The following is a 20,143-nucleotide window of genomic DNA, read 5'->3' as shown; positions in this document are numbered from 1 at the left end:
TTTTATTCTTCCCGCTGCCATGTTTTAGGTCACAAGTCTCAGAGGGAGGAGTTGGACTCTATCCTCTTTATTTTCGAGGTATAGTACTTGGATATTGTTAGAGGGCTCATATTGTGTCATGATTTTTCAATTTTATGGGGAAATAATGACAGAAGCGTTGATAATCTGCCTTTTTTTTAAAAACTTTTCTCTGCTCTTATTTCAGAAAATCCTCCAGCTCCTCCCAGAGAGAATCCAAAGCCGATGGCAGTTTCACAGCATCGGTAAAAAATGCAGCCTTTACTAAATGTTTTCAATCTGACGATATGATTTGTTGGACACATTTCTTTTTCAGGACTAATCTTGAAGAAGCTGTTGCACACCGGTAACTCTTTAAAGGTATTTGATTTCTTTGCTAATCCAAATCAAGACTACTACGGTACTCTTCTTTTTTTTTTTTTTTTTCTTCTCTCTTCCTTTTGCTAGTAAAATACACTCAGTGGTTTGCTTTGTCGTGCGCGCTGCAGATCCGTCGAGAAGGTGTGCGCTTGTTCCTGCTGTGGATGCAGGCGTTGCAGAGTAATGCTCAACGCGAGCAACTCTGTATGTTTGCCTGCCTAATTCCTGGCTTCCCGGCTCCACTCTGCCATGGGACTCCACGTACCTTGGACACTCTGATCAACCCACCGCTGAGCTTAACTGAGAGTGAGTAGAGGGGAATTCCTTCCATGTGTTGGGATGGAGCATTGTATGTGTGAGAATATGGATCAAAAGCTCCTCTGTATGAAAAGAGCTCACTTGATTTTTTTATTATATATAATATAATAATGATCTCACTTCCAAAATGGTTGTTGATTTTTTTTCAATTCCACCTTTCAGCTCAAGTGACCCCAGAGGAGATCACGCCACTGGTTCATCCCCAGTCAGGTGACAAGAACCAGGAGGACCTTACCGCTTACTTTTTGGAAGCGCTACTGAAATACATGGTAAACCAGGTATTATCATGATTTCTTACTAACACAACATAATCACGCCATGTGGCCTTTCTGGATTTGCCAAATAGTGTTTGTCATGAAGACAAATAAAGCCTTACTAACTAACCTTTTGTGCAGTTCCTAACTTCCATGTTCTCATGCTGTCATTGTGCTACGTCAACAAAAGAGCCGTTCTCCGTTTGACCCTATTTTTGTTGGTGTACTCAGCAAAAACAAACGCTTGTTTTGTGTTTGTGTCTTCCAACCAGGCCAAGTCTCTGGAGTGGCGTTGTAAAGAGAATCATGAGCGTGGCTTTAGCTTCCTCTTTGGTCACTTCAGGAAATGTTACCTTCCTCACATCTTTCCCAACTTTGCTTTGGAAACGAGTCTCTACAACCCCATACTAGGTCAGTAAGCGACGCCTTAGGTAGCCACTCAATGTGGGCGACGACGCATCAAGCCATCCTTTTTCCTTTCAGAGGTTCCTCCCATGCGTCCAAAACCCTATTACAGTGTGGTGCGCCGGGAGCAGGACGGTGGCGAAGTTCTCTATTGCACCAAGGAAAGTTTTCTTCAAGCCCGAGTTATCTTCATCCGCTGGCTGGTTTCCTTTTGGCTCGAGCCGCGACCCAACACGCACACACTGATTCCTGGGACAGAAGGTGAAAACTTCCCCAAGAACATACAGGTAATACACATCACGAGGGAAGTTGAAACCATCATCGAGGCCTCGATGCTAACTTTTGAAAAATGACGCTAAACGCTTACCAAAGTGAGAGGTGACAAGACTCGGTTTTCATCCGTCTACAGCGAGCAGCAGCCGGGCTCGCCGCTCGCTCCGCCGGCAGCTCGGAGGACGGCAGTGTCACCGGATTGCGGCCCGATAACCATCTTGAAGGGAGCGCCAGCTTATCCGGTCCAGGGGGAGGCAGCGCGGGCCTCAGTAGCGGCCCAATGGGGGAATCGGAACAATGCCACTCCAACACGTCCACGTTGACGGAGCGGGAGCCGAGCTCCTCCTCGCTGTGTTCGATGGATGAAGAGCAGCTGACAGACATGGAGGTGGTACGAAGAGTCCTGACCAGCTCCAGAACCAGCATCAACTTCATCACCGAGATCTTCAGACAGGTGAAGGAGCAATGGCTCGGCCCGCCGGTTCAGCACGTCGGACATGAGCTCAACCTAGCTCACGTAGAGCGTGCATTGCCGGCCGCCACGTCGGAAGAGTTGACACTTCTCTCGCTACCTCTGCAGGCCTTTCTCCTTCCAATGTGTGAAGCTGCAGCAATGCGCAAAGTGGTCCGTGTTTACCAGGAGTGGATCTCCATGGAGGACAAGCCAGTATTTATGAAAGAGCCAGAGGAAGGCCTGTATCCCATAGCAACAGCCAATAGTATGGACACAGGCTCAGAGAAAGAGGAGGAGGAGGTAACAAATGTGGTCAAATCAGTCACGTATTAGGGAACGCCCACACACCGACCGACCGATACCTTTTTGCTCGGGACTTTCTCGCTTACTTTGTCAACTCACTCCACACGTTTCAAGTCGAGTAAAATAGTACAAAAACAAACATCTTCTCCGCAACTGAAAACTCTTTATGTGTGACATTGTGCAAGGCTCAATTGGCAAAGCAAAAGCCAAACATTTTACACACTTGCCTTCATCTGTTTTCTCTCGTAAGGGAATCAATCAAATGGTTGATAGTGAATTGTTGGAGTACAGCATTCATGCAGGAGTTCAGACGACACTACAGGTAAGGAGCATCCATCCCCAGTTGTCCAAGTGGAGTTGACATCCCAAGTGTTGTGTCCTCTCTCTAGGTATTTATCACCCATTCCTCCAATGTCTTTTTAATGGAGCCGGCCAACGACATCAAGTTCCTTCTCGAGGAGCACGTGGACATGTGCAAGCGAGTCTTGAACATCTACCGCAGCCTTGTCATGCACGAGACCATGGACCAGAAAACATGGTAATGACACAAATGGGGGGGATCTTGCAAATAAGCAGGAAACATAAGAATAATCATTCTTTAGCATTCAACAAAAACAAATAGCTTCAAGTGCATCATCGCAACTAGCGGCTTCTCTGTTTATTTGTAGGGAGCAGATCTTACTTGTCCTGTTGAGAGTGACAGAGTCAGTGATGAAGAGACCCCCTTCCATTATGCCCCATGGCAAGAAGTGCAACACACTGTCAGGAAGGCTGGCTGGTCCCATCTTTCAGGTAGGGAGGGAGGCGTGGGCTGGGGCTCGCTCGCTCGCTCGCAGAAAAAAACAGTGCTTGAATAGTGCAGATGAGTTTTCATCCCTCTCTCTCTCTCTCTCTCTCTCTCTCTCTCTGTGTGCAGACGTTGATTGTCGCTTGGATTAAGGGGAATTTAAACGTCTACATCAGCAGAGAACTATGGGATGACCTCCTCTCAGTTCTCTCTTCTCTGACCTGCTGGGAGGAGCTGGTAACCGAATGGTCCCTCACCATGGAGACGCTCACAAAGGTGAAAGAAGAAACTTTGGAAGAATCTTCAACTGGCTTCAATCCTGTGTTTCATTGCGCTTTAGGTGTTGGCCAGGAACCTGTACAATGTTGATTTGAATGAGCTCCCTCTGGACAAGCTCAGTGAGCAAAAGCAGAAGAAACACAAAGGAAAAGGTTGCTCTATCACTGACAGACGTTATTTGTCAGAGCATTCTCCTGGCCTTGTTCTTAAAGAGCATGCCGCTAAATGTCTTCTCATGATACTTCAGGGATAGGTTCAGAAGGCCAGCGGCAGATAGTGGATCGCTCCTTCTCTAAAGGTTGGAGCCGAGACCAACCGGGTCAGGCGGCCGCCATGAGGCAACGCAGTGCCACCACCGCTGGCTCGCCAGGCATCGAAAAGGCCCGCAGCATTGTTCGCCAAAAGACAGTAGGTGAGTCTGGCGAAGGAGAAATGCATCCTACCGAAACGTTAGGGGTGCTCACATTCATACGCAGACATCGATCTGTTCATTGGTCCAAAAAAACAACAACTTTTGACAAAACAGCTTGGCGGTACTTTGCCTTTGTGTTTTTCCTCCTGTTCTAACTTTGTACTGGGCTTTTCAGAAGAGATAGCGGCCGTCACCTGCCTCTCCCAATTTTCACGCACCTAGCTCCCTCCTCCCTGCCTCCCTCACCTTCCCTCCTTCCCTCACCTTCCCTCCCTCCCTCCCTCCCTCCCTCACCTTCCCTTTCTCTTGGCCTCACTTTCCGCCCCTTTGCGTTGATGTTCCCAAACACCTTCCTCATTTCTCTTCCTACTTTCCTTGCCCTCTTTCCCTTCTTTTCTATTTCTTCTTCTTCCTCCTTCCTTCCCTCTTTAGCCCTACGAAGCTGTTCTACAGGGGACTCTCTGCTGTCCTCAGCCTTTATCCGCAGTGCCAAGAGTGCTCCTGCTCTGGCTCCGCCTCTACCTGTCCTCCTTCACCACCACCACCACCACCCTTTACTACCCCCCCTTGCCGACCAGCTGGCAGGTAGACTTTCTTTGCGCTTCCTGATGGCCTGCCTTCTGCCTGCTGTGTCTTCTCACATGCGTCAAAACAAATCTATGCTTGTGTGTAACAATGTCTCCCTTTTGCACAAGTCAAGCAAGAATGACTCATTTCACTCGTTTGTTCCTTTCCCCTTTCCGTCACTACGGCGACAGTGTACGTCGAATCTCAAGCTTTGACTAACTTTTCATCGTAAACATCTTAAGATGAAACACGGAAAATTTGAAGACCATCAGGCAAATTCTCTCGATCGGTATACTATGACCTGCACGAATGGCCCAAAACGGCACCAAATGCAATTCAAAATGGCCCCACTCCTTCCAGTTGGGTTGAGGTTATGCCTCTCAATTTCCATAGAGCCGGTTGAAATGTACAACCTCCCTGCTTGTACATTTGTTGATTTCTGAATGTGCGACTGATCACACCAATGTCATCTCACGATGATCATTGTCTGCCTTGTCGTTTGGCAGACCTGGAGGACCCGCCAATCGCACTGACATCGCGGCCATCTCGGATGCGCCATTCTTCCCAGAGCGACGAGAACCCTCAGAGCTCGTGTTCGCAGGTGTTCCAGGGAGCGGCTCGCGAGCCCGATAACCCGGCCCCTTCGTCGCTGGCGAGAAGCAGCAGCGCCTCTGACATCATGGAGCCTTTTATCGCCGAGCGGGTCAAAGGTGAAGGAGACCCACAGGGAGATCCCGGTGGCATTCCAAACCCCACTGATACTACTAGCAATAGCGAGGCCCTCCCATGTCCTTCCCACTCCTCTTGTCCTACCCCGCTTTCTCTCCTCCCCAATGGTGTCGTTTCCTCAACCTCAGAGGGCCTAAACCACGCGAGCGAGCGCGGCCACGTCGGCTGTCAAAGCCGAGGTTCCACTTGCGATTGGATAAGCGACTGGGATTCCGCCTTTTGTGCCGATAAGGAGATCGACGGAGAGGAGAATGCCCTAACAAACCAGGATGATCTATTCTCCTCAATTAGGCACTATCTCACTCACAAAGCGGCCGAGAGAAACGAGGCAGCGAAATTGGCGGCGAGTCTCGCATTGGAAAACGACATTCAAACGTCGGTGGCGAACGTGAAAAGCGACACGCCTCCCGGGGAAACCGAATCCGTCCGAGAGGTGCAAAAGGTCGTTGACAGACAGATTTCCAAGGAAGATAGGCAGGTAAGTAATTCAGTTCGACACGGTAGCGTGGACTCGGCGGAGGAGATTGAGGCAGAGCAGCGTAGCATCTACGAGTGTCTGGAAATGCAGTGTCAGTGGCCCTCGCTTGGTATGAAAGGGAACCTCCAAGGACACGACGAGGAGAAAGGCAAAGGGCAAGTAGTAGTAGGAGTAGGTGGAGGAAACACAATGGACGGAGCAGATTGGGAAGGAAAAGGCGACTATTGGAGCGAAATGGGAGGAGGAGACAAAAACGATGATCAAGACACAGCCACAACTAAAAAGCCCTCTTCAACTAGAGCGGAGCCTAACACGGTCCAATCGACCGGTGAAGCAATTCAAAGTCCCCAAGACTCAGCCAAGCCCAAGATGAGCCGTAACGCCAAAAAGCATCACTCGGGCGGCGTCCATGTGAGCTTCAGACCTTCTACTGAGTCGGTCCAGTTCCACAACCCCCTGGAGAATAAAGAGGCCCACTGGAAAGCCAGGCTGCGGCGCCTCAGTCACTTTCACACTCACAGCCACTCGGCCGGGGAAAGGCCGGGAGCCAGGACAGCGGGGAAGCAGGGAGCAGCAGGCACCGCAGGTAAGTCGGCTGCCACGGCTCACAAAGCCGGGGGCCACCAGAGACCGCCGCTAGATGTGGCCAAGGCAGCAGGTGTTGGGGACATGGAGAACAGGACTGGCACCGGAGCAGGGGACAAGGACAAACGGCAGCATCCGGCCGGATCCGCTTCGGTGTCCGAGACCCACTTTGAGGTCATAACCAGCGGTTCTGGCGCGCCGTCGGGCGTGCGAGGCCGATTGGGACGCTCCGCCTTACGTTCTCGGGCTTCCCGTTCTCGCTCCCAGGAGCCCGGCAGCTCCGTTTCCCGCCACCACCAAGGGGCTCTTCTCGGTGGGGTGTATAAGACGGTGGTTCACGCTTTGTCCGCCAAGCCCCGAGGTCAGGGGTCGTCCCAAGGTTCGTCGCCGCAGCGGCAAGGGCGGCCCGCAATGGGTGATGCTTCACTAAGAGACCTCTACTCCCATGTCCTGGGCTACTTTGGACGAAAGTCCACCACGCCAGGTGAGGATCGCAGCGGACAAAGTGCTCACAACGGGCACGACAGCAGTCCAACAACACCAGTGGACAAGACAGATACTCACAAAACACAAACATCATATTTTCCTTTGTGGCTGTTTAACTGGTTTGTTATGACGGAATGACTTTTTTTATTTTTATTTTTATGGCTGAAACTCATCATCTTGCTGCTGGACTGAAAGTGTTTCCTCTTGAACGTGAGCCCCCTCCTCCAGCCTGCCGCCACCTACTGAAGACCCCTTCTCCTCCTCCCATAACCTGTTCCCCTATCTGAGAGGCCCTCTCCGCCTCTTACTGTCCTCCTTCTAAGGGTTGTGGGATTCTGATGCCCTCCTTTCCTCCCCCCTTGCTCGCCGTAAAAATGCATGTAACCTCCTTGTGCCCACCTCACCTCCTTCCGGGACTGCCTCAGCTCCACCGAAGAAAACAACAGTCCCCCCCCCCCCCCCCCCCAAAAACCCCATACAAATCCATTATATGTAAATCCTACCATTTTTTCTCTATTTTTACAATATGTTTGGATGCCAAAATAATTTGTATCAGTTAAAGTAGGGTTAAATGAGATCTGCTTTAATAATAATTATCTTAATAATAATGATAATAATCAATCGTCATAGCATCTTTTTGTAGTTTCCCTCTTGAACCACTAGATTGCAGCATAAATCTAACATTTTGTTGCTCTGTATTTTATTTTCAGAGCAGCTGGTTAAATGTACTTTCTAATCCTTTTTTTCATAATTGCAAGGTCACCATTCCTTCTCAGATTTGCCAGTACATTTGAGCGCAGTGACTCATACAAATGACCATGATGCCACATTTACTTTCTTGCGTTCATATATGCGTAGTCCTCGCTTATTTGCGCCGAACATTTTTTCAGGCCTTTATCTATCCATTTGTTCAGTTGCTCGTGTGCATGATGCCACAGTGAGTTTTGTTTTTACCAAATAGTCCACCGCCTCAATACATTGGTTTTGGTCCGTTGTATGGCTGTTTGTTTGGCCCTTGTGTCTGTTCAATTCTGTGGCTTCTGATGGTTCTCAAGACGCCTGCTCTAACTGAAAGCATCATTGCACTAAACATTTGCATGACTCAATACGCTAATATTCACATTTCGTTGGCTACTACTAGAATATTTTCCCCATCGTCTGTGGCTAACATATACAAGATAAGGGCGAAAACTGTCGGTGACTTTGCTGTGGAAGATCCACCTAACACTTTGTGTTTATCGTGTGACTTAATAGTCGGCCTTGATGAATAGCTGTTAAAAAAAAACACCCCTTCAAAAAAAAAAAATCGTTCCAAAAGACGCGAGCTATATGCCAAGTCTTTATTCTCAAATTTCTAACGGTCCTTGAGAGCCCCTGTCCAGCCTGTTGTCTGTGTTATCCTTTTCCAACACTGATTGAAATGATCAGGCCCATTAGCACAGAGGTTTGCCTACCTGTGTTAGTTAAGTTTGCTTATCTGGAGCCTTGTCGAAATAAAAAGAGTGGCTTGATAATAATGCGGCCATTTGTATTTTGAAATGACCCCAGTTGGTCGTCATCTGACCAAAGTTGAAAGTAGGCAGCTTGCTTTTTGTGCATGCTGGTGTGTATTAACTGCATTGCTTCTCTGGTGGATTTGCTTGCTGCGTCGTGGCTTATTTTTAACAATTGGTCGACCATTCACTTACTCGAGGGCCTCTCGTCCATATACTACATCCACTAGTTAGCATTCTGCCAATTTAGTAACGATTGCATTATTTTTCCTCCACAACACACCAGACACTGTGCTAGTCAATATTAGCCACATAATAGTCATTGTTTACAGAGTGTTAATGTCAACATAACAGGATGAGTGTTAAGTTTCTATTTTGCGTTCTCTTTCTTTCTGTGTAGCCAACAAAGAGGAGGTGCCGCAGAAGGCACGTCCCGTCTCCACTGATGTTGGAAATAGCAATCCTAATTTCTCTGATCTCATGGACGAGTTCATCCAGGAAAGACTTCGAGCGAAAGGAACAGTGGTCAGTAGCCTAAAGTGCACATGTACAGTGTATATCACATTTCATTGTGAAGTGAGTCACCTTTCTGTTTGATTTGCTCAAGGTGTCACAATGATCCCAGTTATCTATCCTTCTCTTTAGGAGCGGCGTGGCAGCAGCCCGGGCAGTCTAGAAGTTCCACAGGACCTGCCGGAGCTACTCGAGGCTGGCCAGAGTCCTGGATCTCGAGCCCCAGATGACCTGAGACCTATTGACGATCCAGGGGTTCCTTCCGAGTGGACCTCTCCCGCCAGTGCCAGCGGCTCGGATGTCGTCAGTTCCGACAGCCAATCGGACTCGTTTAATGCTTTTCAGTACCCCGCGTGCAAGTTTGAGAGTGAGTGCCTACCGTGTCAACATTTGAAAAAGGAATTTAGCGATAGTTACCTCAAAAGAGCAGCTTTAAAATTCATGTCCTTGATTTTATATTTCTGCAGTATGTTAAGTGGAAATGTTTCACGCTTATGTATTCCACTTTCCCTTTGAATAGATTTTGCATTTAATTCGGAACCCTTTGGTGGTGGAGATCGAGGAAGCTCATTGGACCAGGACAGCCTGGGAGGTGGTGTTGCTTGCGATGAGCACGAAGTGGCAAGTTTGACCACGCTCCATATTGACTCCGAGACCAGTAGCCTCAGCCACACAGTCACCGTCACTGGTTTGTGCACTCATTTATGGTTCAAAGAGGCAACTGCTCTAATTCTTTGACATCAAGCAGCTCATTGTTTGTCTTGATGTCCAGGTTCTGAGAGCGCCTCTCCCATGCACTCTCTCGGGGGCTCTCGTTCACAGACGCCTTCTCCAGCGACGCTGACGGCAGAGCACATTGCTCGCACGCACTCCCACGCGCACTTGCAGCTGGATCAAAAACTGCGCAACTCGGTGCTGCAGACTCCCGATGATCTCGGTAATCATCCTCGCTCGCGCGCACGTCGGGGAACGTTGTTTTTCTTTGATGTGGCGGCACGTAACGGACGAACGAACGAACGAACGATTGATGACGGATTGGCTCGTTGCTAGAAACCACCGAGTTCCCCGGTGAGGACTGTAGCGTGATGGCAGGTGGCTCCCTCACCGGATGGCACGCAGATGTTGCTACAGTAATGTGGCGGAGAATGCTGGGTATCTTGGGAGATGTGAATAGCATCAAAGACCCAGAGATCCATGCTCAGGTCTTTGACTACCTGTGCGAACTGTGGCAAAACCTCGCAAAGGTGTGGACACAGACTCGAAAGTCGCACGACACCCAGAAAGAGCTCGACTCTCAATTTGATTGTTGAATATTTTCAGATCCGAGATAATTTGGGCATTTCTCACGACAACCAGTCATCTCCCCCACCTCCGGTTCTGATCCCGCCTCTTCGAATCCTCACTCCATGGCTCTTTAAGGTAAGCAAGGCTCAAGTTCACAACAACAGCCAGTTGCGTATGGCTAAGAGTTGATCAAATCCAACTTAAGCGGCTTATGTCTGTCTGTTGACGTTTTACCGCGATGTTTGCGCCTCTCGACCCAGGCCACCATGCTGGCGGAGCGCTACAAACAGGGAAAGCTTCATGCCTATAAGCTGATCTGCAGGATTATGAAGAGACGCCAAGATGTGTCCCCAAACACAGACTTTCTCACTCACTTCTACAACATTATGCACCAAGGACTGCTGCACCAAGACCAGGTCCAGCAAACCTTTGAATTGGCCCTCCTTGAAGTTAACATTTTGGAAAGTAGCAGCATAGACACAAAACGATGCGACCACCACGAACTGGTTTTCTTTCTTCTTCAATGTAGGACATTGTCAACACCATCATCAAGCACTGCAGTCCCCGCTTTTTCAGTATTGGTCTACCCGGAGCCACCATGTTGATTCTTGACTTTATCATCGCGGCTTCAAGAGTCACCTCTTGCTCATCGTTAAACGTAATGACTTTGGAATAGTATTGAAAAAACTTGCCTGACTGTATAATCCATACTTATTGTCTTCTTCCCGTCAAGGCTCCGAGAGTGGAAGCCCAGATCCTTCTGGGATCCCTGGTGTGCTTCCCCAACTTCTACGGGGAGCTCCCCGCACTTCACCCCACCACAGCCGATGTGGCGCTTACCATGTTCCCCGACGTGAAGGTAAACCGAGAGTGCAAAGTGCAAAGCTGCAGGTGGTCCTCTCTGCACCGGCGTCCTGGCACTAATGTCTCATCAGTCATTCTTTTGACAATTCAAACAGCCAATGGCTGTAATGTTGTTGTTTGCTGCTGTGTAAACTGCTCTTGTCATGCACGGCAGCGTCTCAGGCTTGCTCGGTGTTTCCAGACTAGGCAGAAACGTTTTGAATCGCTAAGCAGCCATTATCTCTGAGGGACAGGAAGCGCTTGTTCTTTCAAGCTATTTTATTTGCCCCGATTGCTCATGTTACTTTACTAATGGTTCGACATCAACTGATCTTGACCAATGACATGTTTCTCTCGTGCTTTGTTTTTCCAGGAGCACATTATCAAAACGATAATGACCTCTGCCAGGGATGAACCCTCTGCTCCCGCGAGGTAGATCTGCATTTTATAATGCCAATTGAGGCATAGCGGGAAAACAAACATACGCTAGCTAAGTGGCGGGTTTCTAAAACATGGGAAATACATTGTCTTCTAATGTTTGGCAGCGTATTTTGTCATCTCTCGGCAGATAACGTGTCGTGTTTGATTTTGACTTGTTAGGTGTGTGGCTTTGTGCTGTCTGGGGATCTGGCTATCTGAGGAGTTGGCTCATGGCACTCAACATCCACAAATTAATGATGCTCTGAATGTCATCTGTGTTACTCTAAAGGTCAGTCGTCATTTGCGCTTTTTGTTTTCTCTTCTTCCCCCCCTTGAACCACCAAGTACAATTTTGGTCAGTAAAATTAACATCATCTAGTCAAAATGCGTGATGGCAATATTTGTCTTTTCACTTTGGTGTAGAGTTGAGAAAGCCATAATGCAGTTGCTCGCTATGGTTGGTGCTTCTTGTAATGATTGCTTACAGAATTGGACTTATGCAAACGGGCTGCGACATATTACAATGTATGAAAATCAAAGTGAAGGTCATTGAATTGCACCAAAGCTCTGGCTGCGCACTGAGCAGCTGCTTTGTCTGTGGATTTAACATGCACGGACGGAGCCAAGGTATGATGGAAAATGGATTTTTTTGTGTGTGTCGGTCGGTGAACCTGCCTCAGTCGCTCCGTAGAGACGAGACCATCTGAGACTGTTGTGTTTCAGCCCACCAGGCTGGGAAGCCTGTGCATTGGGAGAGACGCTGTCCAAATTTGCACCCGTGTCATCCGCAGCCAAGTGGACTCAAACACACGCACACACACACACACACACACACACATACCTTTTCCACCTTGGAATCCCTCGCTTGTGTATCGGAAGCCAATAGTCGAGTGGAGCCAGTGCTGCGGAACACACTTGCATTCACTTAGTTCTGGGAGCAAACCCTGGACTGTCAATATGTTTGGTCCTCCTTCAGATAGGAGGCCCATCCAGGGGGCGCGCTGCAAGCTCTGTTACAAACACACTTAACGCTATCACACGCACACATCTTGTCTACTTTTGCCTTCCCGCTGTCGGCCGGCCCAGCCGTGGGCTGCGTGACATGCGCACACTATCGCACGCTGTCACACAACCGGATAAAGCTTGAGGGATTGTTGTCATATTTCCATGCAGTGCCACTTGCGTTAGTTCTCATCTGAATACATCCTTTGATCCGAAGGGATTTCTTTGTAAATTATAATCCCCTTTCGAGACGATGCAAATTCTCGCTAATGAAAGTTTTCAATCACAATGTTTTAACTTGAATGCTGTTCTCAATTTGAATGCATTATGATGTACGCGGCATGTCGTAAATAGTCGAATAATAGGATGATTATATTGACATGAAGTGACTTTTTTTTTTCCCCACCCCCAGTACTCCAACAAGAATGTTGCACTGGTGGCCTCAGACATTCTTCACCTTTTGATCAGTTACGTGGATCATCTTCAGAAATTTCCCCCTGACACTCCAAAGAAGATAGTAGAGGTGAGACAAATGGCAAATTATTTCCATCCGTCCCAATTCTTTGTCATTGGTCTGACGTTGTTCTTTCCTAGATTCTGATCGCCACCGTAACACACCTGCTACCTACAACCGAGTCCTCGCCTCACGAGCTGGATAAGAGGGTAGCGCGAACACACACACTGCACATTTCCATGTCATGCTTTTTATTTTGTTGTAAAAAATCGAACCTTAAGACCACGTCTCGTGCAGCTGGTTGTGTCCCTCCTGTTGTGTCTGTTGGATTGGGTGATGGCTCTCCCTCCAAAGACTCTCCTTCAAGCTGTTCAAACGCGCAGCCCCCCAGATAAGGAGCAGCCGCCAAAGACCCTGCTCAGCTGCATTTATAAGGTATGTATGATGGATCTTATGCATCCTCACAAATATCTTTAGCAAAGTCTTCGTCTCCCTCTCCAGGTGTTGCACGGCTGTGTGTACGGAGCGCAGTCCTTCAGCAGCCCCAAGTATTATCCACTGCAGCTGTCAGATCTGTCAAGTTCAGACTACGATCCCTTTATGCCGTTAGAGAGCCTTCGAGAGCCCGAACCGCTGCACAGTCCAGAATCTGAGCGCTCCAGCAAACTCCAGCCTGTCACTGAAGGTATTTGATTGAGCTCCCAAAATACGTATCTTTGTTTAGCATCCAAATTCAGTGGATCGGGAGCGGGCCGTGTACGTTGTAGAAGCAGGGAATTGTGCTGGGCGTCTTTCATGAGCCAGTTGCACGTCCTGTGGATCCTCCAGGGGTAGCGACTCCCCTCAGGGCAGCCTAAGACGTGGCAAGACTCCTGCTAGAGTGGCAACACGTTCCCGACGGCCGGCCGGGGGCAGGATGGCAAATGGTATCAACAAGCACCGCTTGGACAGAGCGGAGCTGTCGTTAGGCCCCATGACAAATTCAAATGGGATTTTTTGGATTTACTGGACCAAATGTCTCTTCCAATACTTATGTTAAGAAAATAAATCCAAGTTACTAGCAATATATAATGTATTATATTTTGCCCAACATTGGATCCAAGGTGGAGAGCACCCCCAGAGGTCCCATGCCCTTAACCGAGCTGCTGCTCGGAAAACTAACAGACGGTTGGCCCCGAGGCCTCAATGTCTGGACACGCAGGCTTGCCGGGATTGCCTAAGTGGGCAGAGGTGCGAAAGTCCGCAAGCTGTCGCTCCGCTGTCACCCTCTTCTCGGATGGGCCAGCAGTAGTGGCAGGCACACCGGTGTTACAGCTGTCCGGTCATCCTCTTACTGTACACACACACACACACAACAGTGTTTATTTTCGATTCTTAGGCATTATGAAATGTGTTTAGAAAGCACAGCATTGGTAAGTTCACAAATGTTTCACACACTTTCGGATCTGACCCTTCTGTTTGTTTGTTTGTTTGTTTTGGTCTTCTCTCTGTAGTCCGTAGTCGTATCCAGCAGGGTCTGGTTTCCATTGCAGCCAGGACTGTTATTACCCACCTTGTCAACCATCTGGGGCATTACCCAATGTCTGGAGGGCCCGCTACTCTCTCCAGCCAGGTACTGTTCATTTATTTGCAAGAGTTTCTATCCTGATATTATTATAGTCCACATTGACCAAGGCGGGAAAAGTGGTCAGGATTCCAAGAGAAAATGTCGAAAGGGGCACGAGATTCAAAAGTGTAGTAGAGTATTTTCAAATGGTGGCCCACCAGGGCTGGGTGTATTTTCTCCATTTAGAATATTTGTCAGAACATTTCTCTTTCTGCAATTTTTTACCATTCACTTCTAGGTGTGTGAAAACCAGGACAACCCATACTGCGAGAGTGCAGATCTCGGCCCTGAACTCTTCCACTCGCCAAATCTGCAGTTCCTGTCGTTAAATGGCTCCACGCTGCTCTCAGTGCTTCAGGTAACTTTTTCAACTTTCTGATGCCAAATGGACTCACACAGCACGCACTTTCCCTGGCATTGCTGGTGTTCTTTAACATCTTATCGGTGTCTTTTCCAGATTCGCTCAGAGTCCGGCGTACCGGGAGGCGGAATGACAGCTGGTTTGTCCTCCGCTCCTGCTTGTGTTCGCGTTATTATTCGGGATGTGGCAGGAAAGCACTCCTGGGACTCGGCCGTCCTCTACGGGCCTCCGCTCTGCTCCCCAAGCAGCCCTGCGCACACAATCTTGACACACACACAGTCCCCCCATAGCGCCACTCTCCATCTACGGAGCCCCACCAAAAAGATCCCAGAGGAGCGAAATGAAGGCAGCCAAGAAGACCATCAAGAAGAGTCAGAGGAGCGAGGAAATGCAAACGAAGCTCAAAGTCTTGAGCTGGAGGCAGAGATGGAGGAGGAGGAGGACGAGGAGGAGGAGAAAGAGGTGAGCAATGTCTCTGAAGAAGAAGAAGAAGAGACTGTGCGACTACAAAGAGGTGGAGGAGAAGAGGAAGATGAGAGGCAGGCGGAAGGGAACAAGGAACACGTCGTAGGTGCCTTTGAGCAGCTTCTGGCTCCACCGCTGGCAAAGCGGCTTTGCCGGGAGGTGGTTCCAGCATGGGATACCCTGAGGGATGGAGATGACGCTCTGGATGAAATGCTGCAGTACCTCGGATACTCAAGTCCCGAGTGTCTACAGAGGGCAGGTAGGCCGAAACGCGCACGTCCCAGCTCAAAGGAATGCACGGCTGGCTAATCTCGACTAATTGCCCCGGCAGGAATGCCACTCAACATCCCGGTCCCGCCACCGGCGTGCGTTTCAGAGAAGCAGGAGAACGACGTGATCAACGCCATCTTGAAGCAAAGCGCCGCTGAGCGAGAGTTTGTGCTCCATGTGCGTCGTGAAAAGATTGATGGCCGCTTAGTTCTGATCAATTGTATGCATGGTGGCAGTTTTTTTCCCTCCTCCTCATCTGCTATTGTGTTTCAGAGAGGCGAGGAGCTAAACATGAGAGCAGTGGAACAGTGCGAATCCGAGACGCAGACACCTCAGTCGGCCTTCTACTACTGCAGACTCCTCATCAACGTGCTGGGACTCAACTCCTGGGAGAAAAGGTGAGATGACCTTCATCATTTTTGAAATTTGGTCGAGGTGTTTAAAAAGCCAAAGTCAAAGTCTGCGTTATTGTCAATTTCTTCACATGCCAAGACACACAAAGAAATCGAAATGACGTTCCCACTATCCCACTAACATAAAGCGAGCGAGCGAGCGCGCGCCACACAGCTCAAATGAATGAATCCTTTTATGCTCCCAAACGAAGCTCTTGGGCGGCACACTAAAGTGGTCAGTCCAGTTTAGAGTGACAGCTCTTTAAATTGGGTTTCAGAGAGTTATTTTTCCCCCAAATGTTTGTCGCATTCAGAGTTGTACAAGCTCTGTGGCGATTTGGCTCGATGCTAAATAGGATGAGCATATTTATATGTCGTTGCCTTTGAGCATACGTTCCTTACTTTCTTTGACTTTCCAGTCTATGCAGAAAAGGCTTGCTTTTGTTTCTCTTTTCTCTATCCTTGCTCAATTTGAATGAGGCCTTAAGTTCAAAAAGATGTGTGTCCGCTGCTAATTAGACCCCATGCGCCTCCCCCGCCACCGCATTCAAGCAAGCGCCGCATCCATTTTCTTCTCAGTGACTCCGGGCTTAACTACACAATGTTAAAGTATCAGTATAAATGTGTCTGGGCCGCTAATGGATGCTCATTGCTCTTTATCCAGAGAATTACACCGTCTGCATTCAGCCAGCACAATAGACTTCTTAACGCGCAGTGTGTGTGCGCGTGTGTTTGTGCATGCATGTGTGTGCGTGTAGGAGTGTTGTAATGAGCCTAGGAGGCCATTGATCGAAATCAACCCATCTGGGGGTGGAATAAAAGGTGGTGCTTGAGGCTGAGAATCGTAAGGGTGAAAAGCAAACCGGAAAACAGGATGCACAAGTGTAAGGGGGGGAAAAAACTGAATTAAGCTAAAATATGGAAGATGTTAGTAACAACAAATGATAGACTGTAAATAAATAAATGTTGCTTCAGATATATTATTACTGGCCCATGGTGAGAGCCCGTCAGTCTTGTCTGGTCTCTTTTACTCAATAATCCAAAGTGTAAATGGAGTCTTTGAGAGCAGAGAATGAGGCCATTACCGCATATCAGTTTAATAAAGAGCAAATTGCCGCCTCTTTGCTTTCTCTCTCTCTCTTCTCTTGTGTTGTTTTTTTTTTCACTCATTCTCGAAGAGAAATGAATGATGTGTCATTATGAGTCCATTTCAAGCGTCATCTGCTTCAGTCCTGGTTTGAGATCAGTGCTGCTAAAATTGGCGGCAGGCAGCCAGGCAGGCAGGCAGATCCTCTCAGGACATTTGGAACGATCCCTGGGTCTATCAGTTTTACATGAAAAGGCTTTTGTCTTGAATAAAAATAGAGTCTCTGTCTTTGTATATTTTGCCCCTGAAAGTTGAGATCATGCAATACTGTCGTTGGCGAAGAACTTCTCCAACTAGGAGAAGTTGCTTTCCTAGTTGGTCGTATCATTTTTGCAATTTTGTGCTTGTTTGGATTTTTCAGACTACAATGTTTTGGCCAATGCTGTAGATAAGATCAATTGAATTTTCTCGGTCGATCACTAACAAGCCTCCGGTAAACTCCAGCAGCGTGACACATTTTGAGCCAAGTTGCCAGGCCGACAGCTTTTTCTATGACTAAGTGTTTGTGTTGTTTTCTCAGGAGTAACTTTCATCTGTTGCGGAAGAATGAGAAACTTTTGAGAGAGCTGAAGAACCTGGACTCACGGCAGTGGTGAGCTAACCGGCACCTTTCTGTGCAATCACCTTTGTCCCCCCATTTAATACGTTTCTCCTCTTTTGTTGTTTTCTAGTCGGGAGACGCATAAAATAGCCGTTTTTTATGTCGCTGAAGGACAAGAAGACAAACACTCCATACTCACCAACACTGCAGGAAGCCAGGCATATGAAGACTTTGTCTCTGGACTGGGTTGGGAGGTATGAAAAATGGCTCCGTCTCTATTTCCAATCAATAATCCTCACTTAAAACGCCAGCATCCACTTGCGCACCAAATATACGAGCAGCGACAAATGAATAACCTTGTTTCGAAAAGTGGGTGTGTTTTCCCTTTAATTGCCACTTGAGTATCTCTGGCTTTAGTTGGATGTTGAACCTTGACAATTTGTAAAGCGGGTGCTATGTTCATATGGGTTCCTTAGGTGGACCTCAGCACTCACTGTGGTTTCATGGGTGGACTCCAGAGGAACTGCAGCACAGGGCAGACCACACCTTATTATGCCACGTCTACAACAGAGGTCATTTACCACGTCTCAACTCGAATGCCTCATGACCAGGACCACAATCTCACAAAGAAGGTAACCAACTTTTACTCGTCATTCATGAGAGTCAAAGTGATTGGAATTTGCTTCCATGAAACCAAAGAAAGCAAGCCATTCAATGTGTCTGATGCAGACAGAGCTGGATGGGATGAAAGACTCCATAGAATTAATTCACAGATGTGACACTATACATGTTTGAAGCTAGACTAGTAGTCAATTAGAGATAAACTGTTTTTCACCATTTCAGATTTTGATTGATTTTTTTTTGGAAACACACTTTCCCCTCAATAGAGGAACTGAGCACTTTTGTTCACATACATATTTTGTGCTGCTCAGGCGACCATAATATGGTGGAATGTAAAATGGTTCAATGTCATAAAAATATTTGCCCTCTTCTTCAATTCATAATGAATTCATTTAAATTCAAGAATATTCAAGCGTTACCAATGTAACTCATCTTCTGTTCAAATGAGAGTGGGTCATTTGCAAACATGCACTCAGACCCATTGGTGTCATTTGTTTTCTCAAACTCCATCCATTTTGTGAAGAGCCCAAGCCCATCTTCACGAGGGTTGCAGGCCCAGCCCAGCCCAGCCCAGCCCAGCCGTCTTGGGACCGCCCTGAACTGGTTGCCACTCCAGCCAATTTTCAAACAATTCTTTATTGCAATTACATCTGCATTTGCGTATGGTGTTGAATTAACGTCACAGCAGCCAGGTTTTGTGTTTGAGATGGTGTATGTGTTTGTGTGCACACCTGTCAACCCCCAGGCAGCGGGCACTCTGCACATGGCCGTAATGTCCCTTTAATCAGATCAAACTTCCTGCTTGTCGGCCTATCATGTCGCTGCGGGCTTCTGATTGGATTACTGCAGCCTGGTGCTGCACCATCCATTTCCCGGATCAGCTGATGGCTGATGGTCCCACCAAACAGACATACTCATAGATGTGCGCACACACACACACACACACACGCACTCAGTTTTGAGAGGGTCCAGCAGCTCAGCTGTGACCTTATTGAGGGCAAGCATAATAATAATAAAAAAATGGACGCATGGTTAAAGTACAATAGGGTGCTTGCTTTATCTGACATTGAGGTTGTGTTTGTGAATCCACTCATACACACAACCAGCCAGTCTGCAGATTTGGCCCTGTTTTTGTGTCCATACTCCATCTTCTTGTCCACTCTCCTTCATCACACATTCACTCAATCACACGCTCAAGACCAAACATCATACACACACACACACACACACACACTTCCAAGGAATCTAAAACCTTGTATGATGTATGATGGATCCACTTTCATATATGCTTGGCATTGAATAGGTTGTCTCTCCGAAAGTAAATGGGTTTTCATGTGTTTTGTTCATATTGCAGAGCAGTATTAATCTTTTTTTATTCATCTTCCTGTCTTGACAGCTGAGACACCTGGGCAACGACGAAGTCCACATTGTTTGGTCGGAGCATTCCAGAGACTATCGGCGAGGAATCATCCCGACAGAGTTTGGTGACGTGCTCATCGTCATTTACCCCATGAAAAACCACATGTATTCCATCCATATCCTCAAAAAACCGGAGGTATTGGCCATTTCTTTACTTTGTCAATTATAACGGCAATGATACTGTAGGAAGACCAATTTAATAGCTTCTGAAATGCAGATTTTCAATGACACTGAATGATGTTAATTCATATGATTTGAATTGACACCTTTGACACACGGACGTATCAGATGACATCTGCATCCAGATGGTCCGACAATTCGGGGAGGGAGATGCTGCTCTGCTTTATGTTTTAGAAGAAAGAAAGCACAGACATTAATATCGCGGCACCGATAGCGAAAACGAGACTTAACACAATAAAAGCGGGGGGGGGGGGTTGTTTTTTTTTCCTTCTCTTCCCTGTATGACATACTGTAGATACCACAGCACTAATAACATAAACATCTTCTGTTTCATTCATCCTTCAAGTCAAATATTGAATTATGGTGAGTCTGAAAGCAAGTTAGATGAGATATTTTCTGCATTGTTGCCCTGAAAGCACTGTAT

General features: G+C 47.7%; 1 protein-coding gene across 8 annotated transcripts in view; it reads left to right on the top strand.

Moving 5' to 3' along the window:
* Positions 1–20,143, top strand: part of ralgapa1 (Ral GTPase activating protein catalytic subunit alpha 1) — a 44,565-nt gene that overhangs the window by 11,598 nt on the left and 12,824 nt on the right. For 2 of the 8 annotated variants that reach the window (XM_037240936.1, XM_037240939.1), the window contains exons 3-43: positions 29–78; positions 206–263; positions 335–378; positions 507–684; positions 859–974; positions 1,223–1,361; positions 1,434–1,642; positions 1,765–2,082; positions 2,209–2,379; positions 2,636–2,707; positions 2,775–2,923; positions 3,054–3,177; positions 3,302–3,448; positions 3,513–3,603; positions 3,699–3,863; positions 4,296–4,448; positions 4,937–6,706; positions 8,602–8,726; positions 8,847–9,081; positions 9,235–9,402; positions 9,487–9,651; positions 9,765–9,958; positions 10,035–10,133; positions 10,259–10,414; positions 10,528–10,656; positions 10,732–10,857; positions 11,215–11,273; positions 11,442–11,550; positions 12,676–12,786; positions 12,858–12,926; positions 13,015–13,152; positions 13,219–13,402; positions 14,211–14,329; positions 14,562–14,681; positions 14,781–15,408; positions 15,481–15,596; positions 15,693–15,817; positions 17,479–17,550; positions 17,630–17,753; positions 17,976–18,131; positions 19,517–19,675. In XM_037240936.1, coding sequence (XP_037096831.1) covers positions 29–78; positions 206–263; positions 335–378; positions 507–684; positions 859–974; positions 1,223–1,361; positions 1,434–1,642; positions 1,765–2,082; positions 2,209–2,379; positions 2,636–2,707; positions 2,775–2,923; positions 3,054–3,177; positions 3,302–3,448; positions 3,513–3,603; positions 3,699–3,863; positions 4,296–4,448; positions 4,937–6,706; positions 8,602–8,726; positions 8,847–9,081; positions 9,235–9,402; positions 9,487–9,651; positions 9,765–9,958; positions 10,035–10,133; positions 10,259–10,414; positions 10,528–10,656; positions 10,732–10,857; positions 11,215–11,273; positions 11,442–11,550; positions 12,676–12,786; positions 12,858–12,926; positions 13,015–13,152; positions 13,219–13,402; positions 14,211–14,329; positions 14,562–14,681; positions 14,781–15,408; positions 15,481–15,596; positions 15,693–15,817; positions 17,479–17,550; positions 17,630–17,753; positions 17,976–18,131; positions 19,517–19,675 — 7,640 coding nt within the window. The remainder of the gene's footprint in view (positions 1–28; positions 79–205; positions 264–334; positions 379–506; positions 685–858; positions 975–1,222; positions 1,362–1,433; positions 1,643–1,764; positions 2,083–2,208; positions 2,380–2,635; positions 2,708–2,774; positions 2,924–3,053; positions 3,178–3,301; positions 3,449–3,512; positions 3,604–3,698; positions 3,864–4,295; positions 4,449–4,936; positions 6,707–8,601; positions 8,727–8,846; positions 9,082–9,234; positions 9,403–9,486; positions 9,652–9,764; positions 9,959–10,034; positions 10,134–10,258; positions 10,415–10,527; positions 10,657–10,731; positions 10,858–11,214; positions 11,274–11,441; positions 11,551–12,675; positions 12,787–12,857; positions 12,927–13,014; positions 13,153–13,218; positions 13,403–14,210; positions 14,330–14,561; positions 14,682–14,780; positions 15,409–15,480; positions 15,597–15,692; positions 15,818–17,478; positions 17,551–17,629; positions 17,754–17,975; positions 18,132–19,516; positions 19,676–20,143) is intronic. The other 6 variants (XM_037240938.1, XM_037240937.1, XM_037240943.1 and 3 more) reach the window with 6 other exon arrangements.

The sequence above is a fragment of the Syngnathus acus genome, chromosome 22, assembly GCF_901709675.1.
Source record: "Syngnathus acus chromosome 22, fSynAcu1.2, whole genome shotgun sequence".
NCBI classification, from domain to species: domain Eukaryota; kingdom Metazoa; phylum Chordata; class Actinopteri; order Syngnathiformes; family Syngnathidae; genus Syngnathus; species Syngnathus acus.
This window is presented reverse-complemented; position numbering and strand designations above follow the sequence as displayed.